At 39.2% G+C, this 27,483-nt stretch overlaps 1 protein-coding gene across 1 annotated transcript in view; it reads right to left on the reverse strand.

Moving 5' to 3' along the window:
- exoc4 (exocyst complex component 4) overlaps positions 1-27,483 on the reverse strand; it is a 127,414-nt gene that overhangs the window by 63,766 nt on the left and 36,165 nt on the right. The window contains exon 11 of the mRNA XM_079262877.1: positions 21,846-21,942. Coding sequence (XP_079119003.1) covers positions 21,846-21,942 — 97 coding nt within the window. The remainder of the gene's footprint in view (positions 1-21,845; positions 21,943-27,483) is intronic.

Genomic DNA, 27,483 nt, shown 5'->3' on the forward strand with positions numbered 1-27,483 from the left:
TTCTTACGGTGTGTTCAGACCAAACGCGTTTTGAGCGCTCAAAACGCTGAACGCTCGACGCTGGTCACTAAACTGCCACTTTTGTGTCCAACGCCCAAAATGCTCCCAACGCTCCTGCCGCGTCTGCCGCTTGTGTCTGGAGCGAGCGGCAAACGCGGCAGAAAAGAGAGGAGGGAGGCGGCGCTTTCCTTCCGGTCAGTTTGAATGATGGCGGATTCAGTAGAGATATGGCATGGTTTTATTTAATAAATAAAGCTAGAGGACGTTGTCGTAGGGCAGTAGTCGTAGTCAGTAGTAATGCAACAAGAGCCGCACTCAGCAGAGAGCCGCCACCGCCCCCAAACAAAGCGTTGCTAGGCAACGTATCCTGCTACGTTGCCAAATCAGTAACGTTTAGCTTTTTAGCGAGGAATGGTTATCCTAAATATTGCACGGAGTAATCGCATCTCAGCCCCGTGTCTGGGTTCACCACAGGAATCCTCCAGGAGCTGCGAGCTGATCTCTTTGATTGGTTGACGCCCCACGTGGAGCGGCCAAAGTTCAGCTTTGTCCATCTCTGGCTTTTGATGCACGTTCCGAGTAGGACGCGCATCAAGCTCAAAAAACTTACATTTTCGGCGCATTCCGTGCGGAACGCTGATGCCCAAAACGCCACGCAAGAAAGCTCGACGCCCCCTTGCCGCGCCTCCCCATAGACCTTAAATGGAAACCTGCAGCTCTTGACGCTCAAAACATGTTTGGTCTGAACACACCGTTAGAGGTGACTAAAGCTCTTCATCACACTGCCGTAGCTTCGACTGTAGACACAGATGAGTCCACAGTTCAAATCAAATCAAACTTTATTTGTATAGCATTTTTCATACAAAAGCATATCAAAGTGCTTAACATTAAAAAAATTAAAAAACTGTTTCACACTTTAAAAACACACAGACACGTTACCCACACGTGCACACAACCCAACCCACCCCCTGACCATTAATGCCAAAATAAAAACTAATAACTTTAGGATTCTGTTATCTGTAATCAATTGTCACACCATAAGGCACAACCAAACAGGGCAGATAAGCACAAACCCCTTAAAAACTGGTAGGGAGGGGTCGATTAGGGTTTGTTATGCAGCCACAGGACATGGGAACAAAATACCCTTTAACGCACTGTGTGGCCATTTCTCCAACAGCAAATACAAAGCCAAGGACCAAAGTGGGTTATGCAACAAAAACCAGAAAAACTACAACCAAAGGGCAAAAAAATAAGAAACTCTAGATGCCAAAGAACTGTTGTTGTTTTTTTAAAGAAAAAAAAAAAAGAACAATACAGTAAAATGTTTATTTTTCTTGTGTTTTGATACATAAAACATCAGAACTGCAAGACTGCCCCATGTCTTTTCACATGACTGCATATGCTGCTTCATAAAAAGTTATTTAATAGTAAGGCGTGATTATGTTGAACACCCCCTACCCCGACCCCGACCCTGCCTTTAAGACCTGCACAACACTTACCAAAGCCCTGTTATTTAACAGCATTACTTTTGTAAACCTCCCTAGGGAACATGGATCATATCTCCCATTCATTTTTAATAGCAGATAACAGTTGCAATTTTTTGGTTTTCTTCATTTAATATCCTGTGAATAGAGAAGGGTTGTGGGAAATGGTGAAAGGTTCAGCTCTGACATAAGCTACGTTGCGCCATTAAGAGCAGTGAGAGGCAAAAATGCCTGAATATCACAATGGGAGACTGATGGGCCTAAATTACTGCTTTTGTGCTCACTGTACAATGCAAGTCAATACAACCAAGAAAAGCAGGTGATGGCTCTGTTCATGGCTACCATGTGTGGGTGTATGGCCCTCTTTAAATACTTCTTTCCTTTATAACAACCACCAATTGCTTATGGGAGCACAAATAATTCTCTTGTCAGACCACCGGGTGCAGACAAAAACTGCATCAGGCCCGATTGTGACTCTGCGCAGTGCTCAAGGATTTTAAAGCAATCCCCTCCTGCTTCTAAAACTATTCTGATTAACAAGCAAGATGTAAGTGGGCTCCCACTGGGGAAAGGGCCTGCTTCATTAAAATAACCCCCTTGAATAAAAAAAAAAACAACAAAAAAAAAAAACAATGCTGATGATGCAAAATAAAAAGAAAACAGCACTACCAGAATGCATGACTTAAGGCCTTTACACACCAAGACAGACACAAATCAACAACATGAAGTAGTGAATACTTTGGAGATGAATTATCACTGTTTGTTTATGCATACCAAACGCAATGCAGAATTGTAAATAAATTATGATCATTCTAACACAAACTGGCAAGGTTGATAGGTGAATTACTAAAATAAAAAAAAGCCACGACCATAATGTGCTGATGCTTCTAAACAAAAGACAAAAAGAGGTGCTGGGTTCATCCTGTTCTAGGTAAGAGAGGAGAACTTGTCCACGGCCTCTTCAGGACAGACTTCCAGGCTTATATCCAAGGGACAGTTGGAGGATCTGCTTTAGCAGCTAGCTGCTTGCTTTAGCAGCTAGCTGCTTGCTTTAGGAAGCAGTGAAGAAATAATGAAGAAACTCAGCCATGATGATACAAACTGCAACAGGTGATCAATCAGTCAACACGCCTTCTCTGATTGGTTGATTATATATCTATTGGATGTGAATTTTAAAAACAATCGACCTCAGTTTGAAAAACTAAAACTCACAAAATCGCTGGACGGAATTTCATCACTGATTTTAACATTCACATTGACTTTCAACTATTGTTTCAATTAAAAAAAGGATATTACTGTGCAAATTATTTGGACGAAATATTTGGACTGTGACGCTTTACCAGTTTGATGTTTATCTATGTAGTTCCCTTGTGAGATTTACTTTACCATTTGCACGAAAGATGAAGAACCTTCGGTCAAGGCAGGAAGGGGGAAAGAGAGTTTGCGCTTATGTAAGATATTTTGATGTGGCAGTCCTGACTTCACAACCAACAAAGGAAAGCACAACAGCAAAAGTTCCCTATATTTCTGCAAAAACAGAAATGGTTTAGGTTTATCGGAGAAAGTCATTCACTCACAGGTTCTGCCACTAGAGAGAAAGTCGTCGCGCAAGTGCAACATATAAAGGAAAAGGAGAGCAACAAAAAAAATAACAGAGCCCATTTTTTCTCACTTTCACTACCACTGACACATGCATCCACACGTACACAAAAAAACAACAATCTTTTCTAATCATGGTTGATGGGGATGGTATAAACCTCTGAGCCACAGAAGGACACTCGTGGTTGAGTGAATGACTCAGCAAGCTTGAAATGGCAACTATTCCTGGGAGAGGTACATGTTAAGGCACTTTCCAATTCGCCTGAAAAGTACTGAGAAAAACACTTAACCTGCACACAACACACAAAGGGCTGGCGGCAAGGATTGACATGAGTCTATTTTGGCCCAAAGGGGAGAGTGAATGGAAAGTTGCTTTGAAGAAAGTAGGGAAGTTGAGGTCAAAAGGACCGCTGAGAGGAAACAGCAAGTGTTTTAATATTTTCTCAAAAGGCATGGTGGCTGTAGGCAAAGAAAAAGCCATTCTGCAAAGTTATATATAAAACACTTCAGCAAATAACAAAAACAACACTTACATATTACATTCCCATATTGGTGCATCTTTGTGTAATATATTCACTTTCTACCGGTCAGGTATGCCAACTCTGCTTAGTCGATCATAGACATCTCAGGGTTGATGAATTCTATCAGCCTCCAGCTAGGTGAGCTGTTTCATATTACATTTTCCTTCTGATTAAAAAAGAAAAGCACACTTCATATTTATCACCTCATCTCCTTACTATATGCCCTTATCTCCTCCTCTCTATCTCCCACCCTTCATTTCACTCCTTTATCCTCCCCCCCCCCCCTGTCATATCTGGTCTCTTATCCCCTGTAACACTTCAGATTCTCTCTTTTCCCTCATCTCTCTCTCTCTAACCCTCTCTCCTTCAATCCCCTAGCCTCTTTCTATTTTCACTTCTCCTTTGCTGTTATCTCTCAGTGGCACAATTTCAATATACCCCCACCCAAACACACCTCTTGTGTCTCTCTCTTAGTCTTCAACTCCATTTAGACCTTTATGTTAACGTAGAACCAGGCAGTGAATTGAAATGGTTCTTGGAGCTCCAATGACGCTTGATTAAATTTAAAAAGAGAAAGTGCCATAAAGCGAACTAGCGGAGGTCTATAATACACTGTAGAGCTTCCTAGGCTATGACAGTGTTGACAGGGGGATGTTGGATTGCAGGAGGGCTTGGTAGGTGAGGACGGGAGCAATGGAGATAGCGAAGAAAGAAGTGAGGGCAAAGAAAGTAGAAGGAAGGAATGATAAGAGAAGGAAAGATGAAGGGAATTAAACGTGGGGCGAGAGAGAGATGATTGAAAATGTACAAAACTCTTCAATGGCGTGAGAACCAGCCTATTACCAACTGCAGCCAAGCAGATAGACAGAAACACAAAAACCTTCACAAGCGTGCAAACCTTGATAGTGACACCCCAACAGAAATGCCTCAATCACGGTTTGCATGGCCTGGAGGGAACAAGGTGACAGGTCTCATATTGGAGACGGCCAACAAAATGCAATTCCAGGAAGTCAGCTCTAGGGTTGTGTGTCTGTCATACCTACAGCTCTGATAACACTCCCACACATCACATTACACTGTCGAAATAGCCACCTCTCAGCGTATAGGGCATTCGCAAAATGAAAAGTGGCAATATGGCGAACTGCGCACACCCACGTCAAATGTGGGTGTTTGTGTATACATTACTGCCAGGGGAAATATGATGTTAGGGGTTAAATTATTCATTGATCCATTCACAGCCTTTCCAAGCCTGCTTATTGTAGTATCATGTCTTAGTCTGTGTGTGAGTGTGTCCACCTGAAAGGGCTCTCCTGGGAAGAGGGAGAGACAACCTTGAGCTAGCGCTGACCTTTAACTTTGAGTGTTTCACTTTAAAAAAAAAAAAAAAGTGACAGGTGTGTGGGCAATGTCTGCAAGTGGTGATTTTTTATGCGAATGGCCATATGGGTAAACAGAGAGTCTGTCTATGAAATATTTCAGGTATCAAGATGACCAAGGCGCACTGAGGGAGGAGGAGAAAAATGAGGGCAAACAGAGGACAGGAAAGGAGACAAGAGGAGGCTCCCTGTTGGGTAAATTTCAAAGCAGACCATCAGGTCTTAAATTAATTAGCAAGATAATTAACTATAAATGATATAAATGATTTAATATTATTCATTAAAGCAGCAGATAATTAGACAATTAACTAATAAAAGGATAAAATGAAAGCTGGACGGAATTCAACTGAAATAGTCTTTCTACATTTAATTTAATAAGCATGAGCGCCGTGTTGTAACAGCCTGTGATGGAAGTGGCAGCTAGCTAATCGGTATCTCATATTGAATTGCTGTGGCGAGAACTGATAAAGACCAAAAGCTTCGGTCACAAGAAGGGTTGGGTTTTAATCAAGAGATTAGGTATCTGCATTTGTTACAAATCCAAACCCATAGGAAATAAGTTTGAAAATGCTGTGAGTTGTGATTGTTTTAATAATAGACATACCTTCCACAGACCTCAAGTGCATTGCAGGAAGCTGCTGCATACCAACAGCAAAACAATGGAGCAGCTGGAAAGCAGTCAAAAACTGTCTTTGAGGGAGTGATTAAAGGATTGTTTCTTCAGTTAACTTTTGCAAAGTGGCTCAAAACTCGGATTTCTGACACCACTACAATTGCACTCATAACAAACTGTGTGTTTGTGTGTGTGTGTGTGCGTGTGTGTGTGTCTGTGTCGGGGGTGTTTTTGGGATAAAGTGCTACCAGGCTTCGAAGCAAAGGCTTGGTAAAGCCCTACCTTTCTGCAGTTGCTGAAATGCAGTCCACGAGTCTCAATCACAAGAACTATCTTAGGCCAGTACTGTAAGATGTTGTCTGAATAGATGGTTTTTAGCCTGAGGCAGAAGATGCCCGGTGGATCCGCTCCTGACTTTAGTGGACTAATGTGATGCCAGAACAGATGAGAGTCTTGACTGAGATTAGTAACTATGGGATCTTAAGGGCCTTACAGTTCCACATAAGTAATAATGTCAGTTATGGTTATGAACTGTGATGTTTCAAGCCAACCAACCAGACACAAAGTTGATAAATTCACAGATGGAAATAACATTGACAAAAAAGAGGGGGCCTTAACCCACTGCTATCTGTGATCTTTTATTTGACTTCTGATTTTGATTTAGATGCTGAAATGTTTAGCCTCTACACATGAACCCAGAGACTTTTAGTTTTTTTGGAATAACTCTGAATGTTCCTAATTTGTGTCAGTTGTAGGCACTTTAAATACAGACACTGTCTCCGCTCACTAATTTGCAGGCATGAAATATTGAACATAGCAATCTGCTTAAGCTAATTACACATTTGTAGCTTTTACAGACACCATAAACACATTCATACTGAAGAAGCTGTAACATGACACCAGGGAAAGTGAAAAGCGCATTACCACCCTCAACCCCCTTCTTCTATCTTTAACATGCCTGTCAGTCATGCTACATACATGCAGTCATCATCATTACACAAATTCTCTGTTAATTCCTGCTGCCTACAGTACATGCAGGCAGCGGGAAATATGAATATACATATATATTTAATAAAATAAGCAAAGAAACAGGAGTTCATGCAAATATAAGTTACTGAGAAGTAACTGATTTAAATAAATTTTTTTTTTAAAAAAAAAACTGATTTTAAATTCACATCTCCTGGTAATATAATATTTATATTTCCACATCAATTTCCAGAGCTGTTAATGAATATGTGCATTGGGTCATGTGATGACAGAAAATGTCCTGTAGCAGTTGAAGCCAATTGTCTGGTACTTCACATTTCCCACATTTATTTAATTCTAAAGCAGTTTTTATTGTGTGTTTTTTCTTTAGGGTGATGGCCAGTCTAAAAGAGGATGAAGAAGTAACTGTTCCTCAAGTACAAGAGTAACTAACGATTGCATGGTATAAACTGTGGTGGGGCTCTGAAAGTGGTGTGTGGTTTTAGGTAAAGGGTGGCGAGTAAAAACCAATAACATGACAGTATAACAGAGATTCAGGGTTAATATGTTTGTTAAATTTGGTGTATACATCTGTATAAATGGAGTCAAACTAATTAAATAAGCAGTTGAAAAATGTTTTTTTCTGAAGCTAAATGAGTGAGATGCTAACAACTTTTATATGGCAATCTAACATTAGATTTATTCAATATTTAATTATTAAATTATATCATTACCACTCATTGCCCTGATGCAAGAAAGTGTGGGTAGTATAGTTTTTTGTAATTAAAATGACTCATTTTTCATAGGTTAGATGTGTTCAAAAATGATTAAAAAAAAAAAGGGATTGAGGAGACTTGAAGCTGAACATTTAGATCACTTTTGTGCAATTATTTCTTCAAAATTATATCAATTATAAAACTAACGGTTGTAGTCCGGGGATCGGATCATAACAGGAATTTTTTATGTTTCTTATAAGGGGTCAAGGGAGAGCCTTGAATGAGTCTCTTACAGAAGAAAGACAGAGGAACAATGAAGAAGTCTGAGCAGAAAAAATAAAGGATGAAATAAAAACGATTAGGCATGAGGAATCACTATAATCAGTGCATAGCCTACAGTTCCAGACAGACTGGAGATTAAACAAGTATGGACTGAAGGACAGGGATGGAAGGAGTTCTGGTGCCAATACTGAGATGACCCAAAATGGGTCAATGTGTTGTTCCAATATTATACTGTGAACACTTACCCCCTTGAGGTTGAATGGATTGAAGGAAAATGTAATAAAGCTTTAGCATATATGGCTTGCCTCTGATCTTGCAGAAATATGAAATTTCTAAGATCAATCTTCTTTCTTGGACCACAAGAAGCTTTGTTTTCCTCAGAAATATTACACAATGAATGCTGTTTCAGTTGTAAAGATGATGATTTATTAAAACCAACCACTTCGTTTTTAATTAATCTGAAAGCCATTCAATGTTATAAAACAGATGCTTTTTTATTCTGATCCTCCAGGTGTAAATACAGCATGTGGCTGCATTAGTCAGACCCAACGCACTTGATATCTTTTGCAAAAACCTCTCTTTTAGAGTAACAAAGGCTTCTGCCAGCTTACATCCTGGAATGCTCTCATTACTGTACCTTGGTGCAGTTGCCAAGGGAGCCAGAGTGATATTCAATACTTCTGTTGCACATCCCTCCAACCTCATTTACACTTGACACCTGACATTTGCATAATGGCCTTGCTCCATCTCCCATCTCGTCAGAAACAGGGTGGAGGTGAGGCAGTTAATGTGTGTACGCGCTCATAGGCTCATGCTTGTTTGGTTGGGAGAAGGAATGCTTATCAAGACTGGGTATATATGCAAGTATGCATGATTCTCTTGCAGGCAGGGGTTAAATCACTTCCTTCTTAATCTACCTCATTAAACCTGTGGAGATGTCGGAGTGCCGCACACTGGCTGACACAGGACAATTTGTGGAAATGCTCAAGGAAATGTGGAAATGCAAATGCTTATCAAAGATGTCGTGACCCTAATCAGACAAAAATAGATATTAGAGAGTTGGGAGGCTGAAAAATGAACACTTTCTTTGTCTTTTTTGGGACACAAAGAGTGGGAGATACTAATATACAGATTTAATAGCAAAACAAGCATGTTTATTATCATAAATATCGTATTTTTCATTAATTTCATTAAAAGATTTTTATTGTTGTTGTTGTTGTTGTTGTTTATTTAAATTAAGCTAGACCCATTTAAAAACCTAATGAAAGTCTTACCCACTGTGTGTAGCAGTGAGTTGACCATCAGTACTCTGAGGGCTATACCTTATGCATCCACCTTCAAGACGATATACAAACTAAAAACAACAACATGAATGCATGGCTTTACAATATGCAGGATGCTTTTGCTGACCAATCATGGATGTTGCTTTAAGAAGACAAGGCAGGATAAAGAACAAGCTTCCAGCTGTGTAGACAGCAGGTTTAAAAAATTAGAAATTTTATAGAAGTTCTGCGTGTGTGACTGTAACATTACTTTGATCATCTTGAGAGCTAGTTTGTTGGATTTATCATTAAAGGTCGCATAATTTAAATAACCGATATATTCACACGTTTGCTTACAAACGATCAGATGTGTCATTTAAACACCAGGCATCTTAAAATGAAACTAACCCAACAAAATGCTGCAGCAGGAAGACATCTTAGTTCAAAATTAGCTTTGACTCCTACAGCTTCACTTTGTCAATAATAATAAAAAAGACACTTTTTAACAATACTTTATATGAAGAGCAGGTATGCTTCCAGTGACAAGTGAATGAAATCATTTCCCAGTAGATAAACACAGTGTCCTTGTGCTTTACGACGTTTCAAAACTGCAAGAACATTTACAAAAACCAAAGATGGAAGCACTTAAATTATGAATTCAAGCATTCAGTTGCCTTTATATACAAAACTGATGTGGACAAATAAAAAATATTTCACAGATTCAAAGATTATTTTAACTGGATTTTTTTTTAGTTTGTCCCCATTTCCTTTACTCAACTGGTAATCAATCAAATTTGTTTAGTTTTTTCTTTGTTTCTCCCAGAAACAAACTTGTAATAGCAAATGTTGCTGGTAACACCTTTCTTCTATAATCTGGATATATAAAAAAAAACATATTTCCTAATCTTCACTGTGAGGTTTGAGCTTTTGTAAAGAGGAAAACGTGTCAAACAGCAGTGGAATAGTAAATAAAATGCATCGCTTGCAAAATATAAATACTAATACTTGGATTCTCTTCCTAATGCCGAGTGAATAAGTGTATGAATAGTTTCAAAATGTTGGAAAGTTTGTGTTTTTAATTGTTGTTTAAAGGAATCCTGTGATCATACTACAGATCAACTGATGTTCCCCAATCACACACCGATTAACACACTCAAAATCAAACACACACACGCACCTGAAGTGGCTGTTGTCTTTTACACACATCCAAATAATATAGAAAGATTCTGTCTTTCTCATAATGTACCAATTTGTCAGAAGTATATGCTTTTATAGGGGCCCACTATAAAAAGAAAAAACAATATAATCCTCCCCCATCTTGCTTCCAACCAGAGAGCCGGTACGCTAGATCAGGGTGAAAAGTCGTACTTAGCAAATTGCATTTGAATCCAAGGGGGAATAAATACTACAGATAAAGACTGCTCTAATGTGCTCAGATCCATTAGAAATCTCATATTCACACATCGCAGAAATCACATTACAAGATGCCCCTAATGTCATTTCCCAGGGCTTTTCTAACAGTATCTGCTGCAATGGTGAGACACCAACATCAAACATAATGGATTTTTTGCCTTTTCCCTTCTCTCACCGCCTCCCTTCTGTTCATTCCCTTTTTAGAGTTTATTCTGGCAGACAACCCCCCCCCTTCCCTCATCTTTACTGTTGTGGATGTGAGCTTTGTTTGGATGGATGTAATAAATTTAAACAGTTTTAACGATGATGGCACTCACAGAAGGAATTTCGCTGAACGTATAACATGTCTTATATCTTGACGCCTCTTGGGGAGAGCATGGCTTTACAGTGCTGTTACACTTCATTATAAAAGGCTTTGTAGTTCCTCCCTTCCTGCTTTGCTTTCCTAAAAGACAAAGTAGAGATGCTACGTGCAGTTAAAGCTGATCTGGATGTGTCTTCTAGTGAAAAAAATGACCATGAGCTTCGAAGAAACTGTTGGACTTGCATGGATATAAATTAGCGGCTTTGAACTGTATGTGAGGCAAAGACAGAAGAAGCTAAAAAAAAAAAAGAGGAGACTAAGTCAGTCTGTGTGTTTGGTTTGTTAACTGGCTGTACACTCAGTGGATGCACCAAGACTCCACGGACACTGGCAAGGGTTCAAACCATCGCTGATCAGGACAAAAGCTAAATACAGGATTTTAGCAGCTCAGGTACAGCTTAGTTTAGCCTCTATTTAAAAAGGCTTTTCGCTTGTTGTGTTTTCTTTCAATACTTTTTGTACTTTTAGCAGTTTCTGTGTTATCTACTGATTTTAACCCATTTTATGCTTTTACTGTGTTCTATTATGTTTCCTATATGTATTTGTATTTTTATCTTAAATAATGCGAAGCACCTTGTTCAGCTTGAATGTTGTTATAAGATGCTATAGAAATGAACTTTGATTGATTGACAGTGCAACCGATAAACTGTCAAGTTAAAAAATACTATTTATTCACCCCGACTAAACATAACTCCTGTCTTTACTGAATTATTATAATAAATAGCCTGAAATGATCACATTCAGAGATGAAATTACACCTGTGCACAAATCTGAGAGCAATAAACCCTTGAAGCAGCTCCATATTTATGTGACATGAGCTAAACACGGTGATTATATGGAAATATCTGTGAGAGATTAGACTAGACAAATTAGTAAGGGAGGAAACTAGACAACACAAAAACCTAACTCGCCTCTTTTGTTCACTTGTATCCTGTGATTTAACAGCATATCCACATGCTGAGGACAAACACTCTCAACCCGAGTTATTTACTGTCGGGTTGAGAGTGTGTCTGTTTAACCACTACTGGACTGGATGCTGCTCTGAGCTGACACCATCTATCTTTAAGAATAATTAACCATCCAGAAAGATGGACTAACTTATGTAACCACCAATTAGGAAATAAACAATCCTCTCAGAGGAAGTTGGGAGAATTTTAATGAGGTTTAATGACTTGTTGATTGGCTGGTAGGGTTTGTTTAGAGAGGTGCACTGGGCACATGTGCTGGGGAAGAGTTTAAAAAACAAACTCCCTCTGCATTCGTTCTCATCAGCACACCTCGGGTGCCTGCTGCATTATTATACTCCACTACAGCAGAGCGGGGAAATGTGTGTGTGAGATCTTCATAGTAAGTTGAGGTATGTGTGCACATGTGTGCATGTATGCTTATCTAGTGCTCCGTTCAACAATCAACCAGCTCCCCCTCCCGCCCCACTTCAATACACATCCCCACATACGCACACAGGGCTATTTCAGAAGCGTAGCCCCAGACAGGGTGAGCAGATCAATCAATTACATCTCTGCTCCAGCAATCAAACAAGGTTATTATCAGGCAGCAGCTCACCGACCTGGAAAGGCCTGGCCAATCAAAGGCTGCTGTGATGTGGGGGCCGGCACTCGCTCATGTGACAGTAACGCAGAGTGGCAGCTCATGTTGTCAAGGGATAGAAGGATAGAAAGAGGAAAGACACACAACTGTGGCTGAATTCAAAAGAGGAAAAATAAAAAGAAAACAGAAGGAAGCGCGAGGGACAGGAACAAAAGAAAATCTGTAAATCACCCATCTCTGGCAATCTCGCTCCACCTTGACCCTGCTCAGAGGACAGAAGATAAGAAACAGAGCTGCAGTAAACCGTTGCTTTCTGAATGTCCGTTTTTAACTGGTCGTCGAGCGTTGTTAGGTTGCCCAGCTTTGTTTCGGCAACTCAGAGAAATGCAGGAAATAGCAGCAAAAAGGAGGACCGAGGGAGCTAAGAAATAAGAAAGAGCTGACTAACTCTGCTCTAAGCAGCAGCCTCCTCCGGCATTCATTCAAAGAGCATTAACGGCATTCTGTCCTCCCACTCGTGTCCTTTCATAGCAACAGGTCTGAACAGCAACAATGGGGCTTGATTAAATCATCGGACACTCAAAAAAATGGAAACTTTCTATTTGACTGAATTATTGTTTGGCAACACAATTCGCTAAGCCACACACATACACACACACACACACACCTTTACTTCTCTACACTTCTCCTGGGAAAACGATCTAATCGCTTCAAAAGCGGCCAATCAGAGACAATAAGGCACCATGGGGGACAAAACTGTGGAGGACAGAAAGACTGTGTGAACATCTGGTCCTCTAGACAAGCTTCAAAGACTGACCTTCGTGTGTGTGGATGTGTGTGTGTTCAATGCAATTTCTGCTTCTAATCTGACCAGGCAACGGCTCAACGGTGTCCACTATTTCCCCCCACAACGACCTCAAACCTCAGGGACCCCCAAAGCTGACTCCATAAGAAGTCTACTGCTGAGCTTTCGGACAAACTAGACCCCCTTAAGCTCCAAGTGACAACGGCCTGCTTCACGTGAGTCTGCTGGACGGGTTGCCGTGGGAACACAGCCTGATTCCATTATGGGATGGATAAACACAATCAAAGAGTTTATCCACCTTCAATAGCCAGAGAAAAGACCCCCACAATGATGGCTCTAATCTCCTGCCCAATATCTGGTGTGTGTTCAGGTGCATTTGATGCACACAGTGTGTGTGTCTGTCTATGCACAAGTGTGGAAGACGCAAGGAGACGGAAAACTCTGCAGCTCACGGCAAAGTGGCTGAAGCTGCACTTTGGAAAGTGATAAAAAGTAGCCGTGTTATTTACTACATGGTGCGTTTGGCGTGATGTTTGTTGCCCTGTGGGGAGGCATCAGACAGATAAAAGAATAAAGATGAAGCATGCAGTGCAGCTGGTGACCAGCAGATATGCTTCAGAGTGTTCTGTAAAACATACACCTTCATATTTCTATAAAAATGTCTAAAACTCTCCATCAGCTGCGTAAATTTCCCCCATGTGCTGATTATTCTGTTGTTTATCTAATTTATTTAAGTGTGATTTCATTTTTAATTATGTCTATACCAAACGTGATATTGAAGAAAACCATCCTACCTGGTCAAATCAGATTATTAGTGGGAACCATTGTCAGTGGCAGCCTGTGTAGATGGGAATTTTCTGCTACTCAGCTCTTTCTAGGTCAACCAACACTGCACGAGATGTAATCAAGATTATTTCTGTGTTTTTTCTGCTACATGTCTCTATTTAACAGAGTGCACAGTTGTTCACACCCCCTTTGTTTTGTAATTGCTGCACGTTTTGCCCCCTGCTGTGGGGAAATGTCTGCAGGTTAGAAAGGGTCACGGCAGATATATTTCTGCACACTTTGTCATGGTTCTTCCCTCCTGTCCTGCTTGTCTGATTAGACACCTGTGTCTCATCAGCGTCCCTCGTGTGTGTGTGTGTATAAGAGTTCCCCTCTCACTGCTTGTTTCTACTAGATCGTCCTGTTGCTTAGAATTCACCGTTCCAGGATTTGGTCCCTGATGTCCTTGAGACTTCTTCCAGCTTTCGGACTTCCTAAGCCTTGGATCAGCATTAAAAGAACTTCTGTCTTCACCTGAACTGAATCTGCAGTTTGAGTTCACACCATACCTTGTCAACTGAGCAGAACATCTCTGTGCTGCATTAACAACAAGCTGCAATGCCAGAAAATTTCCCCAAGTCTGGCAAGTCTGACTTTTAAGACGTTTTCTTTTCTTTCTTTTTTAAATCACTAACGCGATCTACATTTTCTGACATGTCAGAAGTCTTGTCATCTCCAGTTTTCTTCCGAGCACATCAGTTTCTCAATTTCAGAGATAAAATGACTAGCAGCATACATATTGGTAAAAAGCCTCACTATTTCAATGTATTTCTTCTTCATATACTCCCGATTTAGGTTTTTTTCTAGATTTTCTCTTATTACACAGCATCTTTGCTCCCTGCTGTTGGTTTCTTTCTTCTGCCTTTTCCACTCAGTCTCCCTCTTTGACCTTCCCAGTGTAAAATTCTCACTCTGCTTGATTCTCTGTTTTATCTTTTTAAAGATATTGGTTATAAAAAAAAAAAAGACAGAAGATTGCTGTTTACTGAGGAAATTCCTCCTGAACTGGGGAGAAAACATAAGAGAAAACAAGAGGATGACAAAGCAAAGCTGCATGTGCATGTATGTGTGAGGAAGACTTAAGAAAAAGCATCCATCCATCCATCATTAATGGATGGATGGCATACAGACAGTACAGATGTTATTGTTGAAGGTGGTTACTGTCCAACAGCAAACTATTCAGCCATTTTCAGATGTTCTAACTGAGGGGATTGACAGGTTTAAAATAAATTATAATATGTCAGGTAGCGTTAAAATATTTATAGGGTGCAATTAAAATTATTCCTTATTTTATTTAACTTTGTTTTTTTTTAAATCTTATTTTATTTTGACTTTATTTAGACTTTATTTAATTTGATTGAATTCCTTACCCGCTATCTGGCAAAGCCATGTCTTCTAAGCCACCTTTAACAGCAGGACCTATAAATACAAAAATGATGGTGCCCATTCTCCATGTTGAGGTAGGGAGTGTACAGGGTGACTAATGCAGTTGCGCTATCTAGAGAAAGCAACAATCAAACTTGTTTTCTCTCTGATTGTCATTAGTTTGCAATAAAACATGAATTATACGCAGACGACTGGATTATTATAACAACTGCCTGCTTCTATGGTCATGTTTTTAAGCTTTTGCAATTGATGTGGCAGATGCCCCGTTAACAATACAATAACTATGCGAGGTGACCAACGGCGCCATCCCTGTCACACACTTCATCTGAACTATTTCTTCATATAGCAAAATAAATGGAAATCCCTTCTCTAAACAGACAGAACCATCCCAACACATCGCAGCACTTCCATATATGTTGACTAGGTATTAGCCATAACTTTTAGATTGGAACACCAAAGTTTAATCCTTACCCACATTTTTTATTGAGATTACTGGATGGACAGAAAAAGTGTTCATCTGGGGTTAATAACTTGAGAAACTTTATAAATACTTCATAGAAACTTCCTGAGGCATTTCTCTGTTCTATTTGTCTTGGTCTGCGTGTGCTGCTCAGGAGGGGAGTTAATGAATGTGTGAAATTAGTACAGAATCATAGAGTGTGTCATTTTCACCACAGGCTAGAGCGACAGGAAGCCCTCCTGCCCTATTCCTGACATCTCCCTCTATCCGCTTTCATACCTTGTCCCATCGTCCCCATCACTCTGCTCTCTACACTCTTCAGTCGTCTTGAAACGTCCCTCACACTACTTTACCCAACCAGGGACACTTAAAGTAAAATTCAATTTGAGTAGAGATTTTTCATATTAACAATTACAACTTGTTTTACAGTCTGCTTCCCCCCCAAAAAAAAGCCTTTATGTCCAGTTAAGATGAGACAGAAAAGCACTTCCACCACCCACCGGCTCTTCGCACGGCAAGGCCAGGAGACGTACATTAGCTTGAATAAAAACTCCAGCAGATACAATAATTTTTAGTTTTTACGATGAAGTACAAATAGTACAAAGTCAGTCTACCAAATATACAATCTGATGAGTGTATGCAAAAACACAACAAAGTTATAAACCAAATTTATAATTGAGTTTTTTGGAAAACGTGGTTGTGATAAAAGATCAAATAAGCACATTTTTTCTGTTAAAAAAATAGTAATAATTAAATGGAAAATATATACAACATTAGATCATTTCAACTGACTTTTGAATGAGGTATATAAACACTTCCTGCAAGGCTAAATTAAAAGCATACATAATTTAAAAAGGACTGATTCAAAATTGTTTATCCAAAATACAATACTAGTCTAAAATAGACAGTCGCTAAAATAAAAAAGTTAGAAAACTATTAAGTTAATAGATCAAAGGAAATTAGTCAACAAATTAAAAAAGAAAAAAACTGGTAATTTTAAAATCAGAAAAGGCATCTACAAGCAGTAAAATTTACGATGCTCATCGGGAACATTACTAACCTTTAATTAGTCTTTATTTTAAGACTATTGTTATGACTGTTTTGCTATTGGAGTATTTTATGGAAAGGCTTCTTCCTTAAGCTTCAGTCAATCTGCATCTTGATCTGATATTTTAAATCAAAGAACAGCAATAAAGACTATTTTGAATGTTTTTTTTATTTTGTTTTCTTTCATTAAAAGTTTTATGGTTGTATGGAAGAACTTGTGGTCATTTTATCAAGAAATCTACACAGACAAATCAATAGTCTTTCTGCACGGAGGGAAATGCAACCAACTAATCACTAAATACCAACTCTTTAACGAATAAAAGTGAAGGTTTGAAAAACAGTAGCATTCCTGTAGGACTGGAGAGTTCATGTCCATTAGCTCATTAACCAAACTTTCTTCCAACAGATAATACAAAGCTGCTGGAGCTTAAAATGGAAAAAATACCAGCTAATAAAGAGTTGTTGACAAGTGCTGCATTTCTAACTCTGTGTTACCATTATGGTTTCAGGAGAAAACACATTATTATAAGAAACCATTATGAATTCAAGATTTCCATACATGTGTTTTAAAAAGCGTACTTTTTTTTAATTCTATGCAAACATAATGTTGAACATTAGAGTTTTTTTTCCCTCCAAACTCTGTACCAGATAACAGTTTGTACATTCCTTGTATAAAAAATGACAAGATTCATTGCTAAGTCTTCAATGAGAGTGAACTGAAATGTGCTTCATACCAGAAAAGGGAAAAAAAGAAAAGAAAAAAGCCACCTGCTGCAGAGCTGCTGCTGCTGCTGCTTCTGACAGCTCTCTGCAGGTATCTGTTGAGAGATTATTGCAACTTCAGGATTGCTTACCTCACTTGCCAGAGATGAAATCTCTTGTTTTTCATTTTTTCTACAACCATGTTTACAGCTCATAAGCTGCATGTCTAAGCTGCATTATTGATAATTTTCTTCCCCTGACTTGCAAGTGTAGTTGTCAGTAAATGATTAGTCAAGGTTGCTGTTGCAGCGCCACATAGCTGACAACATTCACTATACTTTCACTGTTTCCCATAAAGTTAAATACAGTACATGAGAACATAAAAAATAGTTATTAAATAAATTTAAAAGCATATTCTCAAGGATAGCTATAAATTATGTCGAGGGGTTTAGAACACGAGGTGTTGTTCCTCTCTGGGTTGGAAGTTTCCCCACTGCAGCAGTTTGACCAAACACACAAGCTGACAGCAGCAGGTACAGCAGGATGAAAGAGCTGATGATGCAAGGAGATGCATTTTGTCACAACACTTACAGTAGACCATACAACAACTCTAAGCTGAATTATGCATGCACTTGTCGCCAAGGAGAAGCTATAAACTGGTGCTTCTTGCCATATTTAGCTTCATATATTATTCCTACCTCTAAAGAAAACATCCCCAAGATTAGGAGTGCTGTGATCTCATAGCTGGCTGTGGGCATTGAGGCATCTGGAGGCACAGCCCTTCTCGGTCATTCTGTGGATTGCTAACAAGGAGAGATTAGGGGCCTGCTTAAACTTTTTTGAAATGCCAACCTTGTCCAGAGCAAGGGTTGTAAATACCACGGAAATGTCAGCAGAAGACCCCACATGTCAAACTAAATTGGCTGCTACAAGCACAAACAATCTCTTATGTCCCATATTTGTGAGCGAATTCAAAACAAGCCCTCGACACTTGCACATCTGGCAGCATTGCGAGACTTGTGCCTCCACCAGGATATTTTTCTGAGTCTTTCTACACTGAGTGAGAGAAACAGCAGCGTTGTCGCCCCAAGATAATCTTCATTCAATGCAAAGTTGTTTCAGATTGTCACATGCACTGAAGTAACTGACAAAGCAAACATTGGTGATGGGTAAAGAGTCCATACAGTAGTTGCTCATTTTTATTTACACTTCATCCACATCATGGCTTTTAGCCAGAGGTGGTCGTAGCAACAGCAGGCAGATCAAAGTAGTCCAGATGTCCTCGTTCACCACCTCTGACTGTTTCTGAGACCCCGAGGCTTTTTAATACCAGGTAGAATATATCATCCCTCCAGCATCTTCTGCATCATTGATGTAAATATGCAGTCCAAAACTTTCTTCACTCTTTGCCCTCTAGACATTTAGTCCAAAACAAAATGCGCAACAAGTCCCCTTGCTCTTAACATACGACTAAGAGCACAAACACAGCTCTCAGTTGGATTTTACAAGGATTTAAGTCATTGGAACTTAGCCTGCACTTCTCGCAACATTTGCTAGAGGTGGGAAATAAACACTGCAAGCCAACTTCAAGTCAGCAATCACATTTAAACTGAATATGTAGAACATATGTAGAACAACATATGTAGAACTGCAAGAACATAGTCATACTTTACCTTTGTTTTGTTCTGTTTTATAAACCTAAATCTGGATAGTCAACATGGGCTTTCACTAACTCTGAATTACTCTCCTGTGTGAATTAGATGCCATTCCTAATTAGAAATTAAGCACATCTGACATATATATATATACTGACAGAATTTGCAAATTTAATGCTTCTTTTAAGCTTGTGAAGACAGTGATAGAAAGAAAATGTAAAAAAATTAAGTAAAGTACTCCCTTTGTTTAATGGCTGAGAACATAACACATCATACTGAAAGCTTTTACAGACACTGTCGTATTATCTCCCACGCACTGACACTGATTTCCTGTGCTGCAAACCCCAACCGCTTTTGTCATTAAAGCTGCCACGAGTTGTATGGCAGGCTGCAGGAGGTGTAGCGATCCATCAGCGGAGTGCCAGAGCTTTGCCATTAGAAAACCATCTGCGAGCAACAGCGCTCCATTGGCACTAGAAGTCTAGAGAGTCCAGGTGGAAGGGAGGGAGGAAGAGCACTGGGAGCCCTGCGTTCAAGGCAGTTTGCTTTGATTGATATGAACCATTACAGACAACATGGGAGAAGTAGGCAGAGAGCTAGTCACCGTTTTATTTTTGGTCATTTGTTCAGACAAAAAGCTTGGCCGGACCAGTGCTGAACAGGGACAGAATGTCTACGTGTTTGTGTCAGAAAGAGAAAAGTGCAAAGCAGCAAGGAACAGAAAAAGACTAAAAAGATCCAAGGCCACAGCAACAAGATAATAAACACCACATGCGAGGACAAATAAACACACACAAGCATTCCTGCCGTCACTGTGAAATACTGAAAAAATAAAAACTAAAATGTTACAATTTCTGTAATAAAAATATAGATAAATCATCCATATATATTGGAGGCACTTTTGCAGCACTATGCTGAGTGGAAAGTTTTTAGTAAAAAGTAATTTCCTCTCTCAGGATTGTTTTTTTTATTTTGAGTGTAAAATGTTATTTATTTGACTTACAAAAATCAGTTTATTTTAACAAACCAAGTACTGGGGAGAAAACCCATAATTCTGAGTAAATTATTCCTATTAGACAAGCTTCTCTTGTAGAGAGTCATTAAAAAAGAGCCCCATACAAGTTTCCTTCGCTATCACACAGCCAATACAATTGTAGCATGACATTCTTAAGTGAATTTGCTTTACTGAACATCATCACACATACTGCAGTGTAATGATTCTCCATGTGCACATTGCAAAAGCAGCACTGAAACAATACTGTACAAACATTTATTCTGAGCTGACTCCCTAAAAGCAAAGATTTGCCTTCAAGGATAATCAATCCATTAGGGAAAAAGTAGCATGACAACTGACAATACAATTCTGCTTAAAAGGGATGTGAAACGGCCAAATAGATGAAGCAATCTGATGCAATTTATCTTAACTGACTTCATGGCCTGATGTGATCTGATCCAATTCATTTTTAAAGTACATACGCATCATTCAGGCTCTAACACGCTTGAACTTTTTTTTTTTTTTTTTTTTTTTTTTTTTTAAATTTATCTGTGCTGTTTATTTTTCTTTTCATATGTATTGGACTATTACAGTAAAGCCTAGATAACCTGTGAGCATATAACACACTTTTACTGCCATAACATAACCAGTTGATGGCACATATCAGAGGAAGCACCATTAATGCTCATTTATCCCCCTCTATAGGTTAAAAATATCCGCCATAATATAGAACACTAAAGATACACAAAATATAGAGTAGAGAAAAGACACATCTCTGTTTAATGGATCCTAAAAGGTAATGTATCACTGCCTGAACACCAATTCAATTAAACTTTCACTATTAGATTTACTCCACTTTACTGGGAACACAGCACTGTATAGAAAACTAGCAGACGTACAGAATGCGACCACAAAGACAGCTCTTCAGAGTTGTCAAATCTAAAAGGAAATAGAAGTGAGTTGTAGTCGATTGCAATTCCCAGATGGTATCAGCAAACATTTTCAGCTTGAGATGTATCATATCAAATCATGTTCGATTGACGATATCACACTCAACATTTGGGAAAAAAAAAAGATCAAATCAATAGTCACTAAAAGGCTGTAATTAGTTTTACATTTTCCTGGTAGTAAGTCGTGTCCCTGGCTTCATATGTCTTAAGTGGTCCTTCTTTTCCGGTCTGACGAAACAGCATGACAACAGTTCCACGAATCTTGTCTCAGATATTCCAGTAAATAAAGTTAGTTCCTTTAAAAAGTTTATGTTATTTTAATCCATTTAAAGCAACATTACACAAGTTTCCAACCTTAAAACTCTGCGGGCGTTATCTAAGGACATGAGGAAAAGAAACGCAAACAGCAGCGACTGTTTGCCACAGTGCAAAAGACAAGAGAAGAGTCAACATGGGAATGAGACAGGATACAAGAAAAATGCTGAATTAGCCGTTGTTAGGGGGTGATAAAGGGAGAAAATCTGCCAAGGTTCAGTGGTGGGGCTTTAAGTACACCTATAAGATGGAAATCAAGCTTCCTGCAACTGCATCAAGAACACTGCAATGCTGTTGCCTGTATCAGCTTAATACTCTGGAATTACTGCTACAACCTTTCTGGTAGTACAACATATTCTCTGTGACTAACCTGTAATGTGAAAAGATGACAAGAATAATATCAACACAGTCACTTATACTGGCATTTCAACACAAGTAACTAAAATCATGGAAAAGTGTCAGTGCAGATGTGCTTTGTGATGCTGGATGCATTTCTGATGCAACTTTAACCCACTTTGAACCCTGTTTGGCTGGATTATTCAGTGTTATGCTGGTCCTGTACCTGAGAAGAGGCTGGAAGATTACAGTGATGTTCCGCGCTCCAGGCCTACAAAGAAACTTCATTTCTCCTCCTTCAATCAGGTTGTCATCAGCACCACCTTAAAGGACAAGAAAAAAGGTCTTGACTTGAAGCATCTTGGACACATCAATGCTGCCATGAGGACGTTTAGGCTTAAAGCAAGCAAGTATATATATATATATATATATATATATATATATATATATATATATATATATATATATATATATATATATATGTCTTTTTTCTGAATACATCTCTCCACATTGTTTGAAGCATTTTTCTGCACCATTTAAATAATATATAAGCAATTTGACAGCAGTTATCTCTCTTTGTCACTGATAACATTGACTGTCACCTGTTTGTCCCAGATCAATGACATATAATCAATAGTTTTTAATTAATCTGACATTGTTCAACATAAATATTCAAAATATTAAAGCATTCAATCATTACAAGGGGTACACCATGAACCATATTTGACACATCATTTGATCCATCGTCTCACATGCTCACTCCCTCGCATGCCCCTGCGTCACTGCGTAGGTGAACCCCTCAGCTAACAGGGTTAATCAGAAAATCATTGGCACGTAGCATCCCAAGGGTGGGGGAGACTGCTGCAGAGAGGTGGAAAGGTGAGATCACAGGGGAGAGAAAGAACACCGAAGCTCATTACCTTCGCTCATCCTGAAGTAATCAATAGAATTGATGGAGACGAAATTGCCACTTGTTGTCAATACGGTAAACTACAGAGCAAAAGGACTGTGTATGTGCAAATGTTTCTGAAAGAATATCACGCATGAATGCTGATGCACATGCACGTGTTTAGATAGAGGGTTCATCAGGAGTTAGAGGGCAGGTTTGATAGGTTGAGGTGTTCCAACGTGACAATGAGAGCAAACAGGGAACTAATTTACTGGTTTTCATAGGTGCTTTTCTTTCACATTTCTTCATTTTGCTTCATCATACTCACACTACTTCCATGACACTGGAAAAACCAGCCAGCCACAGAGTTAATCTTGCTTTCATATTTTTAAATCACAGCTGCACCACACAGCCTGCTCTTTCATTTCACTCTGATAGTTGAAATAAGTCAGTATGTTGTGTCAGATGAAAAGGGGGGAAAAAAAGTAAAAATTAAACAAAGTAATCTGCAGGTTTGGAAATGGTTATGGATTTGTGTGCATGCGTGTATCCTGAAATGGTTTTTGATGGGACACAAAGCCTCGCTCTGCCGTTTCCTTGTTTCATTTTCATGTGGTGAAGCTCATGTGCCTCAGTACAAAGACACGTCGCTACCGTGCGAAAGCCTCGCCGCGCTACCTGTGCAGCCGTCCTAGCCTTGCATTCAAATGCATATCAGCTCATTGTCCCCCGTGCAGAGTTCCTTAATACATTTCTAATGGAACAAGTTTCATTTTGAACAAGTGTGGGAGACAACACTCTCCGCGTTGTCATTAAAATGACAAGAAAAGCTTTCATTCCATCCCATACCTTTACATCCAGGCTTTCCAATGCTCATCTGTTGCCAGGAAATCTCCCTGCTTTTGTGTTGCTAAGAGACGACAAAGATGATGTCCAAATCACTCAAACTTTGTCTTTCTCCATCTCACTTTGCAATTATCTTATCTTTGGTGCCAATTCAATTAAAGACTTGATTACAGGCTCGCAAACAAAGCTTCCACCAACGCACTTTCAGACCCTCTACTTTCTTCTCATTCACTCGTCGTTAGTGTGAAAAGAGCCGGCTGAACTTTTGTCCTGTTCGTCACCAACTTACAAGTACTCAACTTCCCATGAATAGCATCGACATGTCACACACTCTGGGGAAGTTAGCTATTCTCATGCACTCTGACAGCAACTTCCAGCTGGAAACTACACACACCAAACAGACTACCGTGCATGTATCCCCCATGACTGTGACCAGTCTAATTTCATGCTCTAAACATCTGCATCCATGTCAGACAAAAAAGCGAGGCAGAGACCTCATTGATCCAATGGGTCTGGGACCAGCTGCCAACAGGGCATAGCACTGATGAATATTAATTAGGAGCAGCTTAATATGCATAGCATTTCTCTGAGTTGTCTAGACGTGAAAGGGTGGCTCCAGATCCAGGTCAGGATGCCACCAAACTGCTGCCAGCCTTGTCTCAATATAGCGTGTTAAAGTTTGATGCTGTTTGTTTGATTGATTTTTTGTGTACTTGAGAATTTGTCTGTGTTGTTTGGATAGGTGTTTATGTGCATCGGTGTCTCTTGGGATGTAGTCTGATCCAAGATTAGTGGGAAAGGAATATGGAGGAAGCCTGGTGCTCAGTGGGGTAGCAAGTGAAATCTGGGCAAGGAGAAGTGACACATTCTAATGTGGCCAAATCTGCCTTAAATCCCTCTAGAGGGTAACAGCATTGCCAATGAGAGAGATCCCTAAGCAGGCAGTTATCCATAAAAATATCCATGAATTACGTGGATAACAGGTATAGGGACTGTCACACATAAACAAATCATAGAAGAGCTTTGATGCAAACCAAAGACACATGCACCTTTTTCCTGCAAGGTGTGTGAGGCACACAGAGACAAGAAAAAGCTGTACAGAGACTACATACACACCACATGTTCAAACACACTCCCACACATAGTGACACCCTTCGAGACCCCCGTGGTGACTAACCATGCACTCTCAGCCCACATCTAATCAAGTCAGGCAGTGACTTAGTGAAATTGCATTAGCTACACTTTCCTGGGTTTGATGAGAAACGGTCTGATCCTGTGATGAATTCCAGCCATGCCCAGATTTAGACGGGGAAAGAATGAACTTGTGATGCCTTCTTTTACACACTTCTCCGTCCCCTGAGAACACTGTGTGTCTGTGTGCATCTGCAAGTGTGCGAGGAAGGCAGGCTTGATGAAAGCCACCCAGAAAGGCAAAGGGATGATAACAAGTGGGATCAATCTGCTTTGGATCCAGAAATGTAAATTAGAAGGGAAATAAAGGCAGAGGTTTATAATCAGACTCATATTTTTTTTGTATGAGGACATATGTGGGAATATGTATTATCGGATATATATACACTGACTCTTTTTATGGCTTGTAAGGTCACCGATGGCGAGGCAAGGAGAGTTTGTATGCTGCATTTCATGCACAAGACAACTCAAAGTGCTTTAACATAAAACAAAAGCATTACAATAAGCTGCAAAAGAAACATTAATAATAGATAAATTATAAAGAGAGGAAATGTGTAAAAACATACAAGCAAACAAAAAAAGAGGATCTGTCTGCCTTGGCAAAAGATTTTACCCAATTCGGTGATCCAGTGGTAACCATGACGCTCCCCAACTGGTCCTCCTAATGTTTTATCTTCCCATTTGCTGGTTTTGACTTTCATTTGATGCTATGGTGGCAGGAACTGAAAACGCAGCAGAGCGAATAAAACAATTCTTTCAAGTTTTTTTCTTTTCTTTTAATTTTTATGTTTTTAAAAAAGCTTAAGAGGCCAAATTTTAAAAAGTTTAAAAAGTCAAACAAGGAGAAATAAAATTAGATTTAGAACTTAATTCAGCTTTTAATTTAGCTTCTTTCATGTTTTAGCCATTAAATATGGAAGTTTGTACATTCAGAGCAACCAATGAACATTTCTTTTGCCAACAAAATCACATTTACAAAAAGGTTTTGTAAACCAAATATTTTCTCTTTGCTTTTAGATTTTGAATTTTTTTAACTGTGTCAAAAAAAGTTCAAGAAAAAAGTTTACTGACTGCAATATTATTAAATTATTGAATTTCCCTTTGGGGATAAATAAAGTATTTTTCATCCATTCATTCATTCATGCCACATGCTCAGTATTTCCGACCAGGCAGGAAAACCTGAAATGTGAGTCAAATTTCTGTCATCTGTCCATAGTCTTATAATTTCCCAATGCTACAACTTTAAGTTTGCATATTTTATCAGCATAAACGTTGCTCAAGTTTGAAAGACAAACAGCATACGCCACCAACAATTAATATTCATTCTGCCACTGCAGAGAAGTGTTGTCATACCAGTGCTGACAGATGTGAATTAATTAAAATCAAGACCACAGAGACACATTGTGTGCCACAGTGACTCTTTTAATAATTAATCCAACTCAATTTATACCTGAATTTATTTATACTATAATTTATTTATGCAATTTATTCCCAGCTGTGGGGTGGATTTGGTCTCATGGTTGGTGGAGCAGCAGATACCATCCCATCAAATTAATTTTAATAATAGAAAGCTCTCATTAAGACCCAATCAGACATGAAGACGGTCTGAGTGGAATAGGAAGCCCGGAATTGACCAGAGACTCATGAATTATTGACACGGGAGCCGATCCTATTAGATCAGCAGGTTTTCGGCTCTGTGAATTTGCGGCCGACTTGACAGTCAGATTTCTCTGTGAGCATGCACCCCCATTTAAATGGATCTGATTTGTACATTGAGAATATGACCTGAGTTGATCACTTCCAAACTCATTTTCGCAGCGTAACAGCTACAGACAAATGAGACCGTTGAGGGTGAAAATTGGATTATCCCATATATTTCCTACTGTTTGCACAATTTAGCTTAAAAAGTGCAGCGCTTGCTAGCATCAGATTTGGGGCCTCAATCAAAGGAAAAGAAAATTCCTCTCTCGGCTTTTGTACTGGCCAGCAGCTGCTGTGCACGCTGTGGAAAAATGCAGATGCTGCACAAACACATTTGTCAAATTGCAACTTGTCAACAGAAACTTGGATACTAAAAAAAAAAAAAATAAATAAATAAAAAATAAAAAAAGCGGGGTAAATAAAAATGTAAAAATGTGTGTGATTGTGAAGGTTTGTGTCCTACTTTGTATGCATGGTGGGAAAGAGCTGAGAGCTGGTGATGTCGCCCAGTCGGCTTCCTGCCAGACCTCGTCAGAACCTAGCCGGACAGATCACAGCTGCTTTTGATCCCAAGACTCGACCCGTTTCAGCTGTGTTGTGCTGAACTGTGATCACAACATGTGCATGGCTTTACAGATGCACAGACAGCAATTTTTCTCAGCAGATTCCAATTATTTCTTCAAAGCCGAACCTGCGGACGGTCATTTCCTTTCTCTTTAAGAAATACAATTGAGTGAACATGCTAACATTTTTGTCATTCAGTGGAAAAATTCAACTGCTTTTAATAACACACTTGTAATTAAATAAACCAAATTAAAAAGTCGATTTGAAAGTTTTGTCCTTTGTGTTTTTATGTTAGCAGAAAGATTAGCATTTCAAAAAGTCCACTGAAGCAGAAATACTGACTGAAACTATGCATTAAACTGTGTACAATAACATAGAATACAAAGCTGTATTCATGGAAATGTATTTTCTTTCAAAGTCATGGGAGAAGGAATAACTTCCCGCTCAAAATGAAGAAAGCCATCATGCTAGAGTTAGCGAGTTCACGAAATCATTAAACCTAAATGGGGGTGTCAAATGGACTACATTTATATGCTGGTTTTATCCAAAGTGCTTTCTGTCAAGTAAAGTTGTTCTCTAACAGGAAACAACACTCTAAATGGGAAAATCAGTCAGAGAACCTTTTACAAAGAAAATATGGCAGACAGAAATGTCTTTGATGGTCAAGATGATT

This window comes from Telmatherina bonti (genome assembly GCF_933228915.1).
Source record: "Telmatherina bonti genome assembly, chromosome: 23".
Classification (NCBI taxonomy): Eukaryota; Metazoa; Chordata; class Actinopteri; order Atheriniformes; family Telmatherinidae; genus Telmatherina; species Telmatherina bonti.